The sequence below is a fragment of the Mus musculus genome, chromosome 11 (genome assembly GCF_000001635.26).
Source record: "Mus musculus strain C57BL/6J chromosome 11, GRCm38.p6 C57BL/6J".
Classification (NCBI taxonomy): domain Eukaryota; kingdom Metazoa; phylum Chordata; class Mammalia; order Rodentia; family Muridae; genus Mus; species Mus musculus.
In genome coordinates, this window is record NC_000077.6 from 31,354,562 (window position 1) to 31,376,815 (window position 22,254).

The 22,254-nt window shown below is 49.1% G+C and overlaps 1 protein-coding gene across 1 annotated transcript; it reads right to left on the reverse strand.

The window, feature by feature from the left end:
• Positions 1–4,879: 4,879 nt before the first annotated feature.
• Positions 4,880–15,500, reverse strand: Stc2 (stanniocalcin 2). Its single transcript, NM_011491.3, has 4 exons — positions 15,151–15,500; positions 13,165–13,307; positions 10,771–10,982; positions 4,880–5,967 (listed from the first exon to the last, which is right to left on the reverse strand). Exons 1-4 carry the CDS (start codon positions 15,299–15,301, stop codon positions 5,583–5,585), a joined length of 891 nt encoding a protein of 296 aa, NP_035621.1. The 5' UTR covers positions 15,302–15,500; the 3' UTR covers positions 4,880–5,582.
• Between the last annotated feature and the right edge of the window lie 6,754 nt (positions 15,501–22,254).

Sequence of the window (22,254 nt, forward strand, 5' to 3'; positions counted from 1 at the left end):
TTGGAGGATGAGGTGCCATGGAAGGGATGGGATGGGAGCATGGAGGTGCCATCTTGTACAGGATTCTGCAACCTCAGGAGCAAAGCCTCTAGTCACTCATTACCCAGGAAATGCCAGAGGATGAGCTCCTTCCAAGTCTCTGACCCACAGCATGTGCCAGTCAGACTAGCTGTCTGGTTTCTACTGCTAAGGCAGGGGGAAGAATTCTAGAGACGGCTCCTTCTGTCTGCACAAAACCCTCTGCACCCTCAGCCCTCCCTGGCAACTATGCTAACCAGGAGGCAAGTAGGTGGTTCCAGTGCCCATTAGCATAGCTGTTCCTTTTGCATACCCTTCCATCTCACTTAATTTTAGAATCATGACAATTGCTGGACCCTGTGTGTGAGGTAACAGGACTTACTGATGACTCCACTTAGCCCCCGTTGAGAAGCTGCCATCCCCTGAGAGTTTCTTAGGGGAACTTTTCTTGTTTCCCCAAGTTGTTGCTCACTCGGGCACATCTGATTTTTGGTGGTGGCTATGTGTAGACCCAAAGGAACCTGGGTCCTGTCAAGTGACAGGGTACATGGTGTTGGCACCCATTTCAGGCATGGATTCAAGTTGGCTCTGTGACTTTTTTCTCTTTGGGAAGTTTTTTCTCCCCTTCTTTTTGAGGAGTGATAAAACCAAACTGCTTATGCAAGCAGCAACATGGGACTCCAGTCCAAAGCTACTTCCTTCTCTTCTTCGCTCACACACACAAAAAAATAATTCACATAAAAGCTTTTCTCTGGCCAAGGCTTGTCCCCTCCTCAGCAGGGGACTTTCTTTTCAAATAAAGCCCAGGATCTTTCTTTTCTTTTCTTTTTTCTTTTCTTTTCTTTTCTTTTCTTTTCTTTTCTCCTTTTTTCTTTCCTTTCCTTTCCTTTCCTTTCCTTTCCTTTCCTTTCCTTTCCTTTCTTTCTTTCTTTCTTTCTTTCTTTCTTTCTTTCTTTCTTTCTTTCTTTCTTTCTTTCTTTTTTTTTTGTTGGTGTTGACTTCAGCACAAATTCAGATTTCTCTCTCCAGATTTTGGGGTGTGTCTCCATATCCCTTGGGAAACTTTGTTTAGACCCAGCATATCTGAAGCCTCTCTGCTTTCTTTCTTTCCAAGCTTAATAATCTAGCCATGAGAGTTTGGGGAGGCAGATGCCTGTCTGAGTTCATGTGTGTGCATCACACCCATGTGTTCAAACCAGGAGGAGAGGCATCAGATGGAGTCATAGGGCAGCGGCATGCCATCTCAGGAGCTGGGCAGCCTTGTCACTGAGACTAGGCATAGTAAGATAAGTTTGTGTGTCAGTTTCTTTATCTGTAAATTGGAATTTGGAAATGATATCTGCTAAGCACCAGCAGAAACAGGAGCACATGACTGGCCCTGTCATGCTGAGAATGGCTGTGTTGAGTGGGAAAGGGAAGTCTGGACCCTCAGATAGGGCTGGCCTTGGGATGAGTTTGATGAAGGAAATATTCTTATTGTGTTCATACCAGCTGCTCCCCAGGTGCTTCCTCAATGGCCTGAGGGGGAGAACACTTAAAAAGTCATCTACACAAGTGAAGGGGCTGCACCATCTCCCTCACTTCTGACTATACCACCCAACCCTTTAGTCTCTGCGGGAGCAAAGGTGAGAGCATCCATTTTCTTTCCTGTTCTGCAGCAGAATTCCTCCAAGGCCAGGTACTATAAATACAAGAGTAGATTTATTCTTTCCCCAGGCCTTGTGCAAAATAGGAAGCTTATTTATTCATTCAATCATTCAATCATTCATTCATTTTTCCCATTTTTTAATTAGGTATTTTCTTCATTTACATTTCAAATGCTAGCCCAAAAGTCCCCCAGACCCTCCCCCCCACTCCCCTACCCACCCACTCCCACTTCTTGGCCCTGGTGTTCCCCTGTACTGAGGCATATAAAGTTTGCAAGACCAAGGGGCCTCTCTTTCCAATGATGGCCAACTAGGCCATCTTCTGCTACATATGCAGCTAGAGACACGAGCTCCGGGGGTATTGGTTAGTTCATATTGTTATTCCATCTATAGGGTTGCAGACCCCTTTAGCTCCCATTCATTCATCTATATATACAGGTTTGTATGCACTCCCTACCCCATGTCACAGTGCACATGTGGAGGTCAGAGAACAGCTTTTGGGAGTTCTCTCCTTCCACAAGGAAGGTCATCGACATTCGACAGCAAGAACCTTTTCACTTGCTGAGACAATTCGCTGGGCACCTGGGCATCTCTGCCTGTCAAACGGGAATAGAAATCAGGAGTGTGGGGCTCAGGGTGGGAAAATGCTTGCTTGGTGTCCACCAGGATGCCTGGCATACAGTGTAGCCACACAAGCTAGAGTGAAGAGCAGCTCAAGCTTTGCTTTGCAGTGGTAGCCAAGAGCTGGGGAGGAGCTGGAGAACAAGCCAGCCAGTCCTAAGCCATTGAGTGATTAAGCTGATGGCAGGGGCTGCAGCCCCAGGCTGAAGGAAGGTGACAAAAGTGAGCTTTGAGAGCTGGCTGGGCTGAGGATGGCAGAGAATTCCTTTTCCTCTTGGTGGTTTCAATGGGGCCTTGGCCACAGTCCCTGGGATGAGGAAGTGCTGAGAGTGGGGGTTCTTGACCTGGCTTCCCTACCACAGGCATGATGAATGAGCATTGTCAATAGCCTTCCAGTTACCTCCCTTTACACCTTACATCAAAGCTGTTCAGGAAGAGCACTGCTCAGGAGCAGGTCATTTATTTAAAACCTTTATTAATGCTTGAACTAGAACAACGCCATGTGACAGTGTCTGAGCCCTGTGGCCTGAGTAGCAGAAGCAGACACTGACTGAGCAGTCCACGGGTTACTATTCTTCCTTAGGAAGTGGGTGCCAGCAACATTGTCTCCATGTTGTTTCAGAGATGCCACAGGTGGGATTGGAGATCCAGCATGTGCATATGTGTGTAAGGACTGCTGGCCTGCTGTCTCCTATTCATTCCGCATTGAGCTGTCAAGGGTTTTGCTGTCTTTGGCCCTCTCATTTTAGAATAACAGGACTATTTATTGATACAAAAGAGAGGTGTTCAGATCATCTCATTAAGATTCCAAGCTCAAAATAAACACTGCATCTTTATTTGGAGACCCGCATCCTTCCTCACAGGGAGGCTACCGAGGGAACGTGTATGAAGCTGAGGCCCGAGGACGATCTCTTTTCAATGGCTGCCTTGCTTATGTTTTAAACTGTGCAAACAACTCCATCAGGCACACAAGACTTCAGACAGTTTTGAGCAAAGGGGCCCGAGAGATAAATATATTCCACATTTCTAATCACACAAGGAGCCATGAAAAGATATATATATATTTTTTACTTTTGGCATGGGGATGGGGATAGGGGATGACAGAGGCGTGGGGAAATATACAACAGAGATCAGTCAGTGGGTTCAAATGAACAGAGGAAGTGATTTTATGCCTTTGGGGGGGTGGAAACAGAGATAATAAATAGGAACGATGAATATTTACAGTAGGAACAACAAATAGAACATCAGTAGGTGAGCACAAGACACTGAAAAACCCAGTTCAGACTCTGGGACAAGTGAGCAGCTGAGCCAGAAAGAATGGAGAATGTTTGTGAGTGATGTAAGCAGAAAGAGTCAAGGTGCCACGCAGGCACATGGCACAAGAGTGCTACGATCTATATTCATTTCCTGTGGCAAAGCCTGGCATGTTGGGCTTCCTTCCTTCCGGGCAGAACTGACTAAATGCACACTCTCTTCTCTGCAGTCTCATACCTTTCTGGGGTTTTCCTAGCATGTCGCCAGCTCTTCCCTCCCCAAAGCATAGCCTATGAGAGATGGAGGTCCTTTATACAGAGACACCAGCTGAGTTTGGGGGAAGTGCTTAGAGAATCATGGCCTTCTGCGGCCTCAGGGGCCTGCCAGGGAGAAGAAGGGTAGTTGGGTAGGTAGGTCAGAATGCATGCTTTTCACCCTGCTCCCTAGAACAGGGAGCATGCTACCTATGGTCTGGGACACATCCAGCTGGGGGCCTGCTGAAGAGAACCTTAGTGGAACAGAGCCAAATCTGTGTGGCAGAGGGTGCTTTTGTGCTATGATGGCAGATCTGGCTATCGGCAGCAGAAACCATGCAGCTTGCCGAATTGAAACTCCCTAATTACTATTTGGCCCTTCGTAGAAAAAGTTGGCCGAGCCTTGCTCTGGAGACCTGGCCCAGGATACCCTCCACTTCTCTAACACTGGCTGCCAAAAGACTGTGTCAGCCAAAGAGGAAGGAGATTATGATGTTGAGAACCTGTGAAGTCCCTTCTTTCCCCTTTGACTTTTCTTTTGTCTATCCACACCTCTCTCCTTGTTGTTAAGTTTCCACTTTGGCCATGGAGAATAAGCTACTCGTCCAAGTATGCTGAGAGTGACATTCCCCACAGGCAACGGTTTCCTTAGCGGTCCGGATGCCTTCCTCTCTTCTCCCTCTTTGAGGACTGCGGAGGCCACAAAGTTGAATTCCAACTTGGCTGTACCGATCCAACGTACAGGCTCATGGACCTTGACTGGGATCAAGCTGAGATAGCAAACCTCTAAAGAAAGGCTGTGTGTGAAAGTCTCCCTCTAGGTATCCGGCTGTTGGGGGCAGGGGTGGGGAAGAGACACCACGTGGGCAGTGCTGCTGTTCAGGGGCTGCTGCTGGGGGCAGGGGTGGGAAGAGGGGTGGGTAGTGCTCAGGGGTGGGAAAGAAACGACGCCCATGTAGGCAGTGCTGCTGCTTGAGCTCTTTAAAAAAAAAAAAAAACACCTCACAAAAAATTACCCTCCAGAGGTGGGCTAGGGTTGGTTTGGTTTTCTTCCTTCTCTAACCTGGTTTTTGTGACCCAGTTGTTTGGTTTGAAAGCCATTTATTTAGATGACAGACACATAGATGTCAGTTGATTTAAAAAAAAAAAAAGTAAAATGGAGACTTGAAACAGTGGTCAAAAATAAACAAACAGGGCCACTCCTTCAGTGTCCCCCAGACAGAACAATGGCTCAGAAATGACACACAGAAAATGTACCATCCATGTCCCCTCCAGCAGCTCTGAAACACTAGATCCCATGCACGACACTAAACTTCCGGTTTGGGACTGAGTGGGGCTAAGCCCTTCCTCCTCTCTGCTCTCTCTGCCTTGTCAGCTGTATCTCCACTCAGCCCTACCCCAGAACCCAGCCCCTGCTCTGTGCAGACAGTACTGGGAACTGTGGGGGAGGGTTTACCACCCACCTGTGGCCCCTTCCCTCCCCGGCTGACCTCCCCCCAACAGACCATACTTAAGCCACCAACTAACTCCACAGACCGAAGAGACAGTTACACGGCCGATTCAATACAACACTCCCGCCAATAAGCTTACACAGGTGCCAACCCACCAGGCACTCGAGACCTTGCTGCCCGGGAATCTTCATCTCACCTGTTCACACACCTGCACGAAGTCCACAATTTGCACACATCCAGCGTGTGACATCCCCCCTCTTTAATGTAAATGTTTTGGAATGTCCATAGATAAGAAAATGGACAGCCTGGAGGAAAGCTTTCATGGCCCGGTTTTCATTTCACCTCCGGATGTCGGAATACTCAGACTGTTCATCCTCCCACTCACTGCTTCCAGAGGGTCCCTGAGCGCTCTGGCCACCGGTTCTGCCTCGAGCATGGGCATTCGGGTGGCTTTTGCTCCCTCGCTCACCCTTGGCACCTCTGTTGGCTGTTAGGTGATGGTCTGTGTCCCGGTGGTGAGGCCTGGAGAGCTGAGCCCTGTCTGCCAGGGGCTGATGCTCTGGGGCTGCCGTGGGAGGTCTCTGTATATTGGAGGTGCAGAAACTCAGGATGGAGCAGAGGCCTCCCCAGCTCTGTTCACACTGAGCCTGGACGCTGCGGGTGACTGCCTCCTTCACATCTTCCCCGCAGGTCAGCAGCAGGTTCACAAGGTCCACATAGGGCCTAGAGATGAGAGCCGAAGCAGAAAGAGTTAAGAATGGAGTATGACCTAAAGGAGCCCTGGGGAGTTGGGACTAGGTCAAGAAAGAGGGAGACACTGTTTAATTTGGGTGATCTTTGTGGCCTTGGTTCCATAGCAGGCAACTGAGGGTAGTAAGGCAGGTTCTTGCTCCTCAGATGGGTGTAGAGCCCTAGGAAAAGGGGCCATTGACAGTGTGTGGATACACAGAAGGAAAGCCAAGGGCTAGCACATTAATTTAAGGTAGCAATTCCAGGCAGACGAGCTGTGTGAACAGAGACCATACCTTGGGCACATCCAAGCTGCAGAAACTGGTGAGTTTTAGTAAGTGGTGGAGGTCCTTCAATATCAAATTCATGTGTGTGTGTGTGAGTTCAGTGAAAAATTCAGCAAGTGTTGGACTAAGGAGCTCTTGAGCAGCCTTCAGGAGACCCCAGAGGTACCTTGCCCTTCATAGGTATTGTCAGTGAGGCACTCCCAATGCCACTTTCCCTGCCTGTGTGCTCCGGGCTTATGCTTACAATGGAGGGCTTTCTGGAAAGCTGCTGGGTATGCCTGTCTAGGGAGTCTGCGAAGGACTGAGATGTGCTGGGGATGGATGACAGGTCCCTGTGGTGTCATCTCCCTTTGCAGGTAGCAGGGAGTTAACATGTGGTCCATAGCCCTCAGTCAGCCAGGACTCCCCTTTCACTGGTGTGTGGGCTGGCTGTCAGGGTGCCTGTGTCCAGAAGGAAAACAGCTCTGTGAGGCAAACAAGGTCTGTGGGGGGCTCAGAGATGTGCTCTCCACCTGCACTGAAGCCAATGACAGACAGCCTGAGTTCTTCTTTAGCCAAACAGGTGGAGGACTTCGCTCCAGGGGGCAGAGGAAGTGTGCGCACTCTTTATATTTATAGGCTTTCTTGGTAGAATATGTCTCCATCAGCGAGTTCTCAGGACCTATCCACTGAGGTTTTCTTAACTCTCACTGGCCTCTTTGGACTCCAGAAAGAATGTGGGATGCTTTGTGTGACTCTGTGTGGCTAACTAGAATTAAGCAGTCTCTAGCCAGTATACGTCCTGGACATATCTGCCTAGGACATACAGCTACCCCCCCTCCCGCTCCCCCGATAGGGAAGTCACCATGGGATGTGCAGCCATTTATAAGGAGCAAGGGTTCTTTCCTCCTTGAGACTTGACTTGACTCTTGGATGGCTACCCTAGAGTGTGTGTAAACTTCCCCTGCAAGTTGGCAACTGTTGCTCTGTAGAAAAAGCAGTGTCTGTTATGTGTGCTATAGTCACTGCCATTTGCTAGTTGCTCCTCAAATAGGATTGAGTTGTCCTTACTTTGAGGATGTAAGAGCCAGAAAGAGTGTGAAAGGAAAGTTCCCTCTGGGAACACTTGGGCATACTTCCTGGCCTGAGAACAGCCCAAAGGAGCATTCTGGAGCTGGCTGTTTTGAAGACTACATTACTCCTTAGGCTTCAGTTTGTGCCCAGCTGGTGGGCTAGGTCCTGAGGCTCTCTCCAGCAGGCCTCTGCCAGTGGTAAAGGATAGTTTCACCCTGTCTCATTGAGCCCTTTGAGGAGGAAGGTACCCAGAAAGGGATGCTGAGATTGCTCATATCCTTCCACCTTTTGGAAGCAAACACTATTTTATGAAGCTCAAGTCTACTGAGTCTGTCTACAAAATGGAAGAAGATGTTCACTCACTTGCTGACTCTATCAGAATCTGAACTGACTCTCCCCTTTATGCTTCTTAAATGAAACTCTCCTGGGAATACAGTTGTCTCTGGTGCCTTTCCCATCACGTGTATCTACCATTGGATCCCGGACCTTCAAGGCAGACACTGGCCTCCAAGGCAGGACTGACTAGTCCTCCACTCTTGGGCTTGCTCTGTCTTCTCTCTCAGGGAGGAAGCTGAGCCCTGTGGGGAGGGTGTGTGTGGCCAAGTAAGTTAATTTAAACCGTGCTTTGGGTTGGCAAGGTGCCTTCTCATGCTGCAGGCTGAGCCTGTCTGATGACAAAATCCAGCACTCAACTGAGTGTCAACAAGGCTGAAGGAGGGGGATGTGCCTGAGGCTCCAAACCCTTGGTGGCTGCCAGTACCTGGTGACAGGGTGTGCAGAGACCAAGGGAGATGGTCACAGCTAGGAGGAGGCAGACCATAAGGAAAAAGTGGGGTAGATAGGCACACTGACAGGGGCAGCTTGCAGCAGACTGGCCACTGCTGCTGTAACCTGCTCCCAACATGAGCCCAAGAGAGGATGGAATGGTTTGGATTCTGCAGCAACCGACTTCCTCCTCTTTAGCGTGAAAAAGCAAAGTTGGCTCACATTCTAGTGTTCATGACTCTTGCCACACACTCAGAGATGACTTTCTTGGTATTTTAGGGCTCAAAGTGTCCTTTAGCCAGTTAAACTGGTTGAAAACTTGGGAAAGTTCAGGCAATTCAGCTTGAAGTTGAGGCACTGCAGAGATGCATTGCAACAGGGAATGGAGGGTTTCAAGGGAATGTAGCTGGAGTTTGGCCCAATCCACTGCCCAGAAGGACTGGCTTAGCAGGAGTAGGCCCTGCACGTGGTCTCCTGGCAGTGTTCTTAAGACATCCATGCCTCTCCTCAGGGTGTGGGTCACCTGCATCTCCAGAGCAGGCCAGTGTTAGCTACCATTGCTTATTCTAAATGGCATGCAGGACCCTTTGAACAAAGAGTCTGGAGGCCATGCTTCTCTGGGAGAGACACGAGAACAACACAGACACTAGAACACAGACACTAGAACAGCACAGTGCTTCAGCCCTTTGTAAATTCTAGGGTGGGGTGTGTGTTCCCCAAACCTGAAAATTCCAAGCTATCCCAAAGACTTCCCTTTTTAAGAGGATATCAACATTTCACACACTCCAGGACTCTACCAGAGATGTTTACCAGGTGCCCAGCCTCCCACTCACAAGGTCAAGAAGCCATCTTAAATCAGTCACAGAGCCTTCAGAGGTTCCTTGGCTGTAAACATGCACTTCTTTCAAGAGCACCTTGAAGTAAAAGACCCTAACCCTCTGGTGACGATGATGGAGCAATTAAAAAAAGGAAGATGCTCTGGTCACATATGAAGACCCAAGAAGCCTTATCAGGTCTAACAAGAACAGGCTAAGGAAGAGCGGGGCAGAAGGCATCCCGACTTACTCTTCAGATGCAGTTTCAGTCATACAGTGCTTGTGGATTCAACTAGCCAACCCCAGAGCACTGTTTCCAGAGACTGCTTGGCTCTGTGCTGAAGCAGACTTTTTTCTTGACACTATTTCCCAAGCACTGTAGACTAACATCTTGCAGCAATTGTGTTGTCTTTAGGTATTATCACTCATCCAGAGTAGATGGGAGGATGCTAAGTCATATGCAAATACGTCACTGGTATAGCTAAGGCTTTCTCATCCATGGATGTTGATGTCAGGGAGGGCCTTGAAGCGTCCATCCCCAGTGCATAGCCAGAGAAGACTGCATTTCCATTCCCCAGGCTTCAAGGTAGGAATCAAATCTCACAAGTAAGAAACAAGCTCTTAGTGTCACCAGCCTTCTCTATGGAATGGAGATGCTACCTTCAATCTTGTAGTTAGTTTGGAAAGACAAACGTGGTAATCCATGGGATATCCCATAGACAAGGTCCTGGCACACCAAAGAGAAATCCAAGACAATTACAATTGCTGCTGCTATTACATCATTGCTTTGTAAATATTCGGGAAAATAAAAATATGTTGTAAAGTGTTAAATGGGGTTCTAAAACCATGCAAGATATTTTTCTTTTGAAAAGAGCAGTTTGCAGAATTTCACCATGAATAATTCAATATTGTACCAAGCAAGGTGTTGCAATCTTCTAACGACCATATAAAGTGGGCAGATAGGAGGGGGCTTCTGATAGAACCTAGGCATTAGTGTGGTGAAGGCAGGGAATATGTTGGTGACATAACTGGGAGGTTGTCCCTAAAGTTGTGCTGATTTGGCCCAATGAGTCACTTTGGAAAGACAGGCATTGCTACAGAGGGGGCAGTGACTGGCACTGGTCTGCTCAATGGTGGCTTCCCTTTTGATCTGTATCTGTCTTTGGGGCCTATAGGCCAGATTTCATGTTAGAAACAATGGTGTAGTCTGCTCTAATGCCCTGCAAAATCCAGGATCCTACAGTTGGGGCAAGTTTCAAAGAATGAGAGTTTTTGGCTTTATCACTGAATTGTGACTTTTAAAATCCAATTTAGCATGCATGTTTCTGATGTTTGTTTTGTGCTTTCTTCAGAAGTAGAGAAGGGGAAGGGGAGTCTCTGAAAGACGAAAAGGCTGCGGATCAAATTGGAACATTTAAGAGTGTAAATGTTGTAGCCACACTGCCTGGACGCCAGACCCTAGCTTTGCTTTTCCCTGTGTGTCATTCACCTCAGCAGGCTCAGTTTTCTCATCTGTGAATTGGGGATATAAAGAGTTGTTGTGAGGGCTGGGTAACATCCTTGGCAAAGCATCTAGCAAACAAAACCAGGTACCAGCTGTCTATACTGACACCCATGAGCTACTTGGACCACACAGCAACCAGTTGGGACTTGGCTAGGGGCAGAGTGGAAAATAATCATCTGTTTCTGTTTGTGGGAATTTCAAATCTGATGATCTTCTGGGGGGCTTTCTAGCTTTCTGGAGCATTCCCCCAACTGTATCTACCAGGAGGTAGTTTACTTCCAGAAATAGCATCCTTGAACATACTTCCAGCCCTCAGGACCCCACTGCCAGGCAGCCCTTCCTCCCGTTCTCCTGGGGATGGGACGCTACTCACTCATGCAGCAGGAGATCCTTGAAATGAATCATCTCCACAATCACACCGACGTTCTCCTGGGCTGCGGAGCACAGGTCATGCTTCAGATAGCATTCCCTCTGCAACTGGAAAACCATTTCCCTAATTGCTGGACACTTCCTGCTGATGCAGCCAAATTTATGACGCAGGGCATGGGCCTTGCACCTCAGGGCATCCTTGATGAATGACTTTCCCTGGAGATGGAGGACAAAGAAGGGAGGGGCCAAAGGAGAGCTCGTCACTAGCCAGGATGACACTTGCCAGTCTCAGGCTTGCACAGGAGTCTTTGATCTCAGAGTCCCAAGGTTCCACTCGAATGGATGTACTTCCAGGTGAGAGGCTATATGGGAGCTACATCCAAAAGTGACATGACACCTCCCCAAACCCCGTGCATCAGGCTAGAGTGGATGTGAGGTTGATACACTAGCAGATCTCTGTCTCCCCATCCCAGTTACTCTTCTGGTTTCCTGAAATGGGGGCTTCCTCCAGGCAGCTGGGTGGAGGCTGCCCGGTAGCAAATTCTCTGGAACCCCAGGGGATTGGACCATAACTCCTTGGCTAGTATTAGCGAGAGCACACTTCTCTTTTGCTCTCCATCCATGGAGGCCATGATCTTGGAACCTTGCATTTCTGTTCTAGGTCTCATTGTCTTATCTGTTCCTCTTGTGCTTCCAGGAGAAACATCCTTTGCTTTTAAACTGCTGGGATTATAGTTTCTAAAAGGTCCACCTGGCATGTAGCGTGGCAGCTTGTGAGTGGGAAAGGAAGCATCCTCCCAGCCAGGCACACATGTGACCCACAGTTTGCTTTCCTGGCAACCCCAGCAGACTGAGCCAAGGCCAGAAAGGAGACAGCTTCCGGGAAATGGGGGCAAGCTCCTGCCTCCACTCCTAACAACCTGGCCTAGAGACATTGTTGGGTGACCAGCCATGAATCTCCCTTCAGTTACTATGGTGATGGGCCATCTGAAGAGGTGAGCCCTGGTTTTTGTTTTTGCTTGTTTGTTTCTTTAGAAGCAGATCTGGAAATCACTGAGTTGAGAAAGCAAACCAGGTTAGGTTGGAAGTAGGAAGCCAACCAGCATATTTATTTTGGTTTTCTCTTTAGATAGGACTACAGACAGTGGAAACCCACGTAGCATACACACCCTTCCTGTGGCCCCTGTTTCTTTTATTTGGCTGGAGCCAAATGGAATGGAGGGCAGGGCTTGGCTCTTTCTTAAGTAGCTGTGTGCTGAGAAGTGACTTGGAAGGGTTGGTTGAAAACACAAGCAATGACCTCTGTGAGGGCTGTGACAAGCCCTCTTGTATTCTCTGACATCCGGTGGGAAGGCCCAAGACATACTCCTCTCTTTGGGATTTCCTATGGTGTGTGTCCTAGCTCCAGGGGGTTGGGGGGAATCTTTTTATGGAGTCTTGAGGAGTTCAAAGTTCTCTCCCTTTCCTCCTGGTTTCTGTTTCCCATTCTGCTACCTCACATCCTCCACAGTTTAGGCTGCAGGGGCTATCACATCCCTTTCTGGTGGACAGACCTTGCTTGTCAGGCTGTCCACAAGGTGTCTGTGGATGGTGACTGGTGACTTTTATAAAATCATATCTCAACTGTTGACCTCTTCCGAACTTCGTCATCATGCTCCAGTGAAATAAAAGAGGAAGTGCATGAGATAAAACAGGGTGTTTCAACGGGGCTGAGAGCCAGGGCACAAAATGAAGACAATCCTAATGCCACAAAGCCATCTAAACACACATTTGGGCCTTCTGTGACAGAACCATCAACTTGCTTATTGGTTCTCTGCCCTGGGCAGCAACTCAGCTCTACCTTGATATATCTGAGGTGGATTCAGCTATGACTGTAAGGCAAGGGAGGTTCGGTCATGGTTTTGACTTTTCAGATTGGAAGAGGAGACTCTGTTCCCTTCTCTTTGGAGACTGTGAATTGTCTAGGCTTCCTGCCTCTGTGTGTGTGTGTGTGTGTGTGTGTGTGTGTGTGTGTGTGTGTGTGTGTGTGTGTATACATATGCATATATCAGAAGAACCTTTGCTACCTATACCTAGGATCTCTACCACTTCAGCCCTTTCTTCCTAATGTATTGGGTTTGAGGAATGGGTTCACTTTTATCACTGGCTTTGGTGTCCAGTCTGCTCTGCCTGTGTGGTTATAGCATGAGAATGCAGAAAAGGATTTGGCTTAATGGCACTCCGGAGAGCAGAGCAATGGGGGAACGTGGAGCTACTGGCGCCCAGCTGCATACCTGCAAACACCAGACTCTCTCAAGCAACTTAAACCCAGGAAATCTGCTCACAAGTCTATCCAAGCCAATATTTCAACCACACTATACCAACCCAGAATATTTTTCATTCTCTATGTTCTTTTTACCTGGGCATCGAATTTTCCAGCGTTGTGCAGAAACGTCATGCAAATCCCATGTAAACCCTGGATTTCACAAGAGTTGTTCTCGAAACACTCAAACACACCACAGCCCACGTCCCCGGCATTGACCAAACAGTGCTGGATCTCCGCTAAAATGAAAAATTATATACAAAGTTTTCTGCCATGCTAAGTGTTAATAAGGGCTAGAGAAAAAAAAAAGGAGAGAAAAGTGGAGCCAATTTCAGAATCTAAGGAGTGGAAAGAAAATGTCATTATTTTCTAATACATATGAAAAGTATGTGTATTTGTAAAATTAGCCAAAATAAACAAATATAACAATCAGAATTTAGTCTGAGCGTTTTCTTTTCTTCCTTCTATCGTTTCCACTTAATGAAGGTACTTGTGGGACTACTGTTCAAGAGCCCAAAGCACTTCAGCTTTTAAAACCCACAGGGAAAATAAGATTTGAAAATGACCACATTTTATGAATTAAATGTCGTTCTCTACTTGAGGCTGCAGAAGCCACTGCCGTTAAGATCTGGCCATTTCCTTCCTGAACCCAGATGAAAGCGTCCAAGCAACTTCAATTCAGCTTTATGATTCAACACCTAAAAATCAAAACAAGATTCCTATTAAAGCCGTGCCTCCAAACCACCCGCATTAAAAATGCTAGGCCACGGAAGCTGCAGCTGGCACCAGCTTCAGAACGCAGGAGGCAGGTGGGGGCTGGCCTTTCCACCCGCCACCTTTCTCTGGAGGTTCCTTTTAATTAGGGATCCGGTGTGAGATATCACTTAATCCCCTCGAATCCCAGAGGCCCCGAGCCTGCTCCCTCTTCCAAGATGTCCTAATTCGTCAGCCTGAAAGGACAGACAGGGAGCTGTCAGGCTGCGGCAGAGCAGTCTCACGCCTCTCTCGGTTCGCTCAGTTCTACGATTTAAACCAACCGCAAAATTACAATGAGGAAAGTGTATTCTGGAAGAAGGGCGGGGCTCGAGTCGAAAAATCTGTATGAGATGAAATCTAGCATGAGAACGAGCTTGTGCTTGTGAAGGGGTGCCTAAACCCGAGAGGAGGCAGGGCGGACGAGGAACCCTTGATTGTGCGCCTAGACAAGCGGGGGTGAGAGGCTGAACTGACTCCACGCGTGGTCGCGAGCAGGGCAGCGATCACTCACTTGGAGAACCCTGACCAGCACTTGTGCATTCCGGCTCAGGCAAGGAGCGCACGCACGCCACGGCCGCCGCTTTCACACGGCCCCCGAGGAATTGCGGGGGTGGGGGCGTAAGGAGACGAGCGGCAGACACGTTTCTTTCTCTCCCGGGAGCTGGGAAGAAGGCCAGCCCCGTGTGCCACACGTCAGGCTTTTGCACTGCAGCTTGCTGGTGAGCAGGGCCGCGCACGATTCGGATCGTGTCAACAGTTCTTCCCGTGCTGACTTGGCTAGGAGCATGGCTGCAGCAGCAGAGGTACGCTTTGCGAACCCCCTCCCCCAAAGGAAAAGTTCCTAACTGGCCAGCAAAGTTCTGGGCTGTCCGGCATCTTTGGAGAAAACGGAGACAGTACATGCCAGGCTGGCCGGCTTGGAAACGAAGTTCTGGGTGCAGGGCGAGCCCAGCTCTGGGGTCCCTTGGTACTTCGCACGGGCCAGGCGTGACGAAGTGCGCCCTGCTCCGGGCCCGGGACTCTGGCTGGAGCTGGCAGCAGCGTCAGGCACAGCCTCGGTTCCCCTCAGCCCCGGGGAAGGCTAGCAACAAGTCTTGCCTCAGCCATTTCATCACCCTGCTAGCACGTGCCGATCCCCGGCTCTCGCAGCCCGAGCCAGACCTCGCTTCGCCTCGCTCTTCCCTCTGCACGTCCCGAGCCACGGAGAGTTTGTGCCGCCCGGGGTGAGCTCGGGTCGCCGGCTTGGGGCTAAAGGCACCCGGCGCGCCGCGAGCATGCACCCTGTTCTCCCCCGGCAGCTCTGGGCTGCAGGGCGCACGCGTTTACCTGTGTTCTGCAGGGACAGACGGCCTTTCTGCTGCGAGCTCCTGTCTTGGGGACCTTCCGGAGGGTTCGTGGAGTCCGTCCCCTGCGCCGGGTCCAAGGTGGCAAACACCAAAGCCAGGGTCACAAACTGGCCCAGCCGCTCCGCACACATGGTTCTGGGTATCACCCTCCCGCCTGGAGACCTGGATTCTTTGTGCGCCCCTCCTCCTCCTCTTCCTCCTCCGCCGCTTCCCCCTCCTCCCACTCTTCCTCCTCGCTGGCCCCTTCCCTCCTCCTCGCCGCGGCTCGGATAGAGGTTACCCAGCGCCCTCCCGTAGCTCTCTGGAGAGCATGTGACCAGGCCGTTAGCCGCGCCGCGAGTGCCCGGCGATAGCAGGGATGGTGCCTCAAATATCCCTGGAAGCTCTGGTGTCACTTGAATGAAGGAGTCGAGCAGGTGTTGTCCCGGAGGCTGGACCAATCGGAGACCCCGGCCCGTTTGACAACACAGCGGGAGGCGGGGCCTGCGCCAACTTCTACGGGAGGAAGCGGAGCGCCTCCGCGATCGCCCCACAAAGTTGCAGACCTGGCGGCGGCCACGCGTTTGCGTGGTGTGTGTGTGTGTGTGTGTGTGTGTGTGTGTGTGTGTGTGTGTGTGTGTGTGTGTGTGTGTGTGTGTGTGTGTGTGTGTGTGTGTGTGCGAGACGCGTGCGCGTGTGCTCCGGGGCAATGGCACGCGTTTGCGTGGTGTGTGTGTGTGTGTGTGTGTGTGTGTGTGTGTGTGTGTGTGTGTGTGTGCGAGACGCGTGCGCGTGTGCTCCGGGGCAATGGCCGAATGGACTGAGGGGGAAAAATTAAAGCGGATGCCAACTCTACTTGCAACTAAAAACTAAAAAAAGGGGGGTGGGGGGCAGGAGAAGTCGGTCTTCACAGGGACAGAGTCCCCAGGGTTCATATCCAGCTGGGAAAGTTTCCTCTTTGGAACACAGTCACATTCTCAGCCAGGAGACCTGAACAGATTAGGACAGATACCTGGTCACAGAGATGGTGCGAGCAAATTGAACTCTGGTGGGAATTCCTAAGCGTCCTGACGCTTGTTTTGTTTTTTGGGTTTTTTGGTTTTTGTTTTATTTAAAGGCGCTTGAGGACAGGCGTGGAAGCTGCTGGCCTGATTGACTTACCCACTTTCTGCCTGAATTTGATGGGTCCAATAACACCTGGGGCGTCTCGTCTCGCTCCTCCTCCAGTCCAGACGGATTCCTGTCTGGGCTTCAGGGATCCAAGTGACAATTCATTTCACCAGGTGAAAATTCATTTGCATCATTTCCTGGCTGGTGGCCTGGAGGCCCAGGCAGCCTTGGGTCAGGCGGCCACAGACCATCGCGTGCCCAAGAGGCCAGAGCTTGACAGGCAACTTTAGGCGTCTCCAAATACAGTCTTCAATTTTCTCCAAATGCCACTCGGCCCACTTACGGGTTTTGTTTGTTTGTTTGTTTGTTCTACTCTGCAGTCCTCTGATGTAAAATTAAAGCACCCCACCCCCCAAATCTTGGGACCTTCTATTTTTTTCTCCTCTTCTTGGAGCCCCCTCCTTAAGCACCCTGAGAATCAGATCGCCTTCAGCTGCAATCTCCGCTGCTGGAGGAAGCGGGGAGAAAGTTGGGCGCTGCCGGGAGCGTCTTTCCTCCCTGCTGTGTGTGTACGTGTGCACGCTCACGTCTCCCTCGCGCTGGGCCCGGGACAGGAACTGCTGCTCTTGGCCTCATAAACCCGAAGGAGTAATTCGGGGGGCCAGCTTGATTGGGGGAGGGTGGAGAGGCGAGCGTTGCCACCTAGCGCCACATGGCACTCGTCCGGTATTGGCACTCCTTGCCCCTCCCCCGCAGTCCCCACCCTAGTCTTGGAGAACAGGTGAGCCTGGGTACCAACTCTCAACCCCCGTCCTTGCCCGACTTCCCGCTCGCCCGCGCATTCTGCAGTAATGCGCCTGGGAGGTTTCATCACCCACCGCCCGCGGCGACTGCAACCCTGGGCCTCCGAAGCGAGGCCCGCTCTCAGCCTCTTCTGCGCCTACGTGTGACACACCTGGGGGAGGGGTATAGAAATGAGCGCGCAGGTTGTCTTTCCGCAGCTGTTCAGCTTCTCTGGGTGCCAGCTGCCCTCCAGCGAGGGAAATGAGAAGCTGGGGGTCAGGGTGACTGCTGCTTCAGAAAGGAGGAAGGAGCCCTGGGAATGGGCTTTCCAATGGGCAGGACTTCTTGGAGCTTCTGTCTTAGTACCATACAGTTCTCGGCCCCAGGAAATGGTCAGTTTGAATCTCTTAGTCTTCGATGGTAGGAAGAAACTGGCCATTCGTCACTATAATAGCAGTGACTTCCTCATTTATCTTTTGAGGAAAGTGGTGGATATTGGGTATAATGATGGACCATCCTTGCTTGCTTGAATAGTCAATTTAGCTCCCTTTATTAGTTTAGGAGATGAAGACCCTCCTGTACATCCTTCAAAACAAAACAAAACACACAAACGAACAGCATTTTGGTCTGCCCCCACCCTTTAAGGCCGAAAATTTCCTGGGAGAGTCAAGTGGCCCTCAGCCTTAACTTTAGAGCTAGGTAACCTCTCTGTGGCCTCTTTCATGGAACAAAAATATCAGAGAAACAGAATCTGGAGATTCAGGCAGCAGAGGGAAACCACCCACTTTGTTCCATTGTAGAGAGGCCCTGCACCTGCCCTCAGAGGATCTGCATGGTTTGAAAAAAAAAATCATCTTGAGGCTTTAACTTCACATTTCAAAGGAATTTCATGGTTCCCCCTGAACCTACTGCTGCTTTGGAAAGAACACATAGTAGCTAGATGCGTGGTATAAGCACACATGGGTATCCGTTCTTGAAGTTTCATCTCTGGCCAATGCCAAAGCATGCAGACAAAGATGTTCTCCCAGTCCATTTCAACAGGGCTGCAGACAGACTGGGAGGTTTCCTGAGTAATCCTCTAAAGGCCCAGAGCAAATGTTGTGGGGCATGGATCACACTGGTGTCTTTGTTGTAATTTCCCTCTTCTCTGCAGACTCCTTTATCTCCCTCGGGCTGGGTTTGGCAGTTGAGTGGAATGGGCTGGGGACAATAGAGGACGCTTACAAAGCTAGCACTTAAGCACAGGCATCAAACACATTGCAAGGTTGAAAAATTGGTATCTCTCTAACCCTAACATCCACCCTAAGACTTGGAGGAGCAAGAACTGGCCAGCCAGTGCTGCCCTTGGGGCTCCAGTGTCTGTGGACAGGCCTACTTCAGTTTGAGACATATAACTGCTGAGACAGGACTGGTTTGTCTGTGACAGCCAGACTTGCGGGGCGGGACCCCTGCTTTCCCTTTACCAGTTGCCCTCACTCAAGTCCAAGAGTGAAGTGCTTGGGTTGAAAGCTAGAGGAGAGTATTGCCAAGTGGATGCAAGGGGAAGAATGTTTCCATGGAGACAAAACACAAGAAAAGAGGAGGGACACTGTGAGTTTTGTGTTGAGAAGGAGGCTGTCTAGTTTGGTGCTAAAGAGGGAGACGAGGTAAGACTGGGCCACGCTGCCATATCTGCACCCTCTGTGGAAGACCTATCATCTTGATAGGTATCTAAAGATGTGACAAAAGATGCTCTTTGATTGGGTTCTCCTTAGTACTTAGAGGAAGCTGGGGGTGGATGGGTACATTTTGGAACAAGATGAATCTAGTTAGTGGAAAGGAATAGGTTGAACTTTGTGGGTTGTAGTATCTAGAAGGACAGAAGGTATCCTTGCTCCGATGTGAGTAGGTGGGGGTCTAGCAGACAGGCTCATTCTAGCTTGCTGAGGCAGGGATTATAAGTTGACACATGTCTCTAGTCCAGGCTTCTAAAGGGTTCCAGAGCCTGAGAGAGGAACATGGCTCACACTGGGGAGCTCCGCCCACTAAATGTCCCAGCCTATAGGGGCAGGCTGGCTGAGCTTATGGCACCACCTTATGGCCAGAAAGGGTACTGTCTGACCGAGTAGTGGACTCACTTCTAGGCCCTGTAACATTAACTAGGCGTCCCTAAGGTCTGCTCGGTTTCTTCACACCAGCTCGCCTTGGTCAGCCAGTTCTCACAGGGCTATGATTTAACTTCATGCGCACAAAGAAGGACATCTCTCTCAAACATTTCTATTCTCCATCTTTCCTCTGCCCTCCATCGCCTTCTGTGCACTCTGCTTTTTCATACTTGTAAGAAGGAAAACAAGACAAAAAGGGGTGGGGGTTAGAGGTAAAACTGGAAAAAGTGTCAAACTGCTACATTAGGCTCTCCAAATTCTCATAAGCAGAAGTCTCCCTTAAAAAGTCCTGATTCTCCCCCTTGTCCTCATTCATTGGTTGCTTTATTGACCAGGCTTCAGGATTAAAGGTGACGAAGTCTTTCCCATTTGGTTTTGCTTACTAATAAATCTCCAAAATGTTTTCTGTTCTTTTCCCCCCTTAAACCTCAGCTCTCCAACATCCAACTGAAGAAGGCTTTTGGGTCTGGCCTGGAAACCAACCACTTACAATATTTTTTTAAAGCTGGGCATAGTGCTGCATGTCTTTATTCTCAGCTACTTGGGTGTCGGAGACAGGGGGATGGCTTGAGCCCAAAGCTTCTTGGCTAGCCTAAACAATACTATGAGGAGAATACATTCTAAGCTCCCTAACTAGCTTTCAGAGTGCTGGAACAAATTGCTTGTGAGCTGGGCATTTCCTCTGTCTCATCAATTAGTACTATTAGCAGTCAAGCCATCACTGGATTGGCCAGAGATACAAATGATATAGAGGAAACATGTAAAGTCCCTGTAAGGACACTGTAGCCCTTACAGCAGACTTGTTTCCTGGGATAGCATGAGAAGACAGTAACCATCAAGTGTCTTCTGTGGACTGAGCTGTGTTAGGGTTTCATCACAAAGCCCCAACAGGACCCAGAAACCATCACCGTTTCCCTTGGGATGGAGCTTTTTCGTTCTTCTCGTGTGCTAAGACAAACTTTAGGAAAAAAAAAATATATCCCAAACAAGGGGCTGCCTGGCTTTACAGCTGAGGCCAGAGGGACACTTGTTCTGGGAGGAGGTGGTGTCCTTCTTGCTGGTTTTGAAACTTGAGCTTAGAAATGCTGGATTTCTGATGGATGAAGGAAAAGGTTTTTTGTGGGGCTTGTTTTCCAAATGAGCCTGACTTTGGAAATCTTTGGTAAATGATGAAATTGGTTAATGGGATTTAACCCTCATAATGCCTTCAGGAGCCTTTGAGATGTTTCTTCTTTTCCTTCCCCCTCCTCTTCCTCCTCCTCTTCCTCTCCCTCCCCCTCTCCCTCTCCCTCTTCCTCCCTCTCCCTCCCCCTCCCCCTCTCCATCTCCCCCTCTCTCTCTTTCTCTCTCTCTCCCCTTCTCCCTCCCCCTCCCCCTTTCCCTCTCCCCCTCTCTCTCTTTCTCTCTCTCTCTCTCAGCAGTTCTATTCACAAAGAGTGCTACTTCAGGACTTGTCAATTTTTAGAAGTCCTCTGAAGACAACATTAGAAGAAAGGATAGAGTGAAAGTCTATCTTAAAATTATTTGGTAGGACATTTGGCAAGTCTATGTATTCTATGCATAAGTCATAGAATCTTGGTTTAATTTTTATGTCTTTTACATTTTATCATCCTAGGGTTTATTTAATCATTATTCACCAATTACTGTCAATTATGGTAATGATCTCTGAAGTGGGACGCCAAGGAGGGATGATGGAATGATCTGGAAGGATGATGCAGAGAGAAAGAAACTGTTGGTGAGTCATGTAGAGTGCCCCCTCTGTTCTCAGGAAGGTATGACAGACGATGACACCATCTTTGCAGTCTTCAGCTAATGGCCACTGTTCCCCCCCTCCTCCCTTGGACATGCATTTATTTATTTAACTTCTGAGTAAATGGTAGTGTTTATGGGGCATACTTATTTCTTTTGATTTCCATGAATGTAGAATTTCTAATCCTATGTACAAAATGGTCTAGAGGAAGACTGACAGTGGGAGATGCACAATTGTTAGAGATCAATGCAAATGAGATCAATGTAAAAATGGCAGTACTGCACACTGGGAATAACGATGGCACCAAGAGCCATGTGAGCAAGTCCTAGGCTATGAGCCAGCTGGATGCCAACCTAGATGACACTATCCACCTTACGGTTCTGTGAGCAGGCAGAGACAAGGAGCAAGCACCATATTTTCATCCAGTTAGCCATTCAACAGGAACAGTTTTATCATAAAATATTTTACAGCACCAACTTAGAACGTCCCATCTTCCTAACAGAATGGAGGCCAGTGTTCTTTATATCTTCTGTGATGTTTACTTACCAAAATCTACTTGACACAGTTTAAAACGGACAATGGAGGGAGTCCAATCAAAGGTAATTGCAAAGGAACAGCTACTACGGAGACAGAGGAGTGTGTCCTGATGAACACCCTCATGGGTGTTTATTGTGAACCATACTTCAGTGCTATGGAGCAGAGGGTACAATCAGTCTCTCCGGAACAAAGCTACAGATTGTTGAAGGCCTTGGGAAGCATGGATTCTGTGTAAGAATCAGAATGATGAGCTAGCAGTCACCATCTTGAGATCTGAGACAGCTGAGATGAGTCTTCCCCAGTTTCACACCTGACGCACTGCCGAGCAATTAGATGCAGTCATACAACAGTGCTCATGTTAGGTTTATATCTTCTCAAAACTAGGAAACTATGCTGGGGAAAATTTCCACATTTAAATGATTAAGTTTTACAATAAAGTTTTACCTTCACAGGTTAGAAACAAACAAACAGGAGTCTTCTGGCAGCAGCGGACAGGATGAGACCAATTAGTTCTTGCACACAAAATACTAACCCCCAAATGAATGCTCTGTGCATGTTGGAGTCCCTGTGTCATTGACCACCTTCGTCACTCATTCCTGACCTACACTCACCCCTGATGCTGTCCATTTCCAGCTGTCTCAGATTCATCAATCTGCTGGCTGTCGGAGCAGGAGGCTGCGAGGGAGATAACTCTCATGGCCCTCTACTTATTTTTCCTCAGTGTTATTCGGACTCTAGTGGGAACAGGCGGCACGGGAGCAAACCCATGTGACATAGGAGC

What these genes read in the sequence shown, in the direction of transcription:
- Stc2 (NM_011491.3), bottom strand. Translation starts at nt 15,301, where the DNA reads ATGTGTGCGGAGCGGCTGGGCCAGTTTGTGACCCTGGCTTTGGTGTTT. An exon ending in CTGGAAAATTCGATGCCCAG is followed by an intron (nt 10,983 to 13,164) that starts GTAAAAAGAACA and finishes CTCCATCTCCAG; the next exon opens with GGAAAGTCATTCATCAAGGA. An exon ending in AAGGATCTCCTGCTGCATGA is followed by an intron (nt 5,968 to 10,770) that starts GTGAGTAGCGTC and finishes TCTCATCTCTAG; the next exon opens with GCCCTATGTGGACCTTGTGA.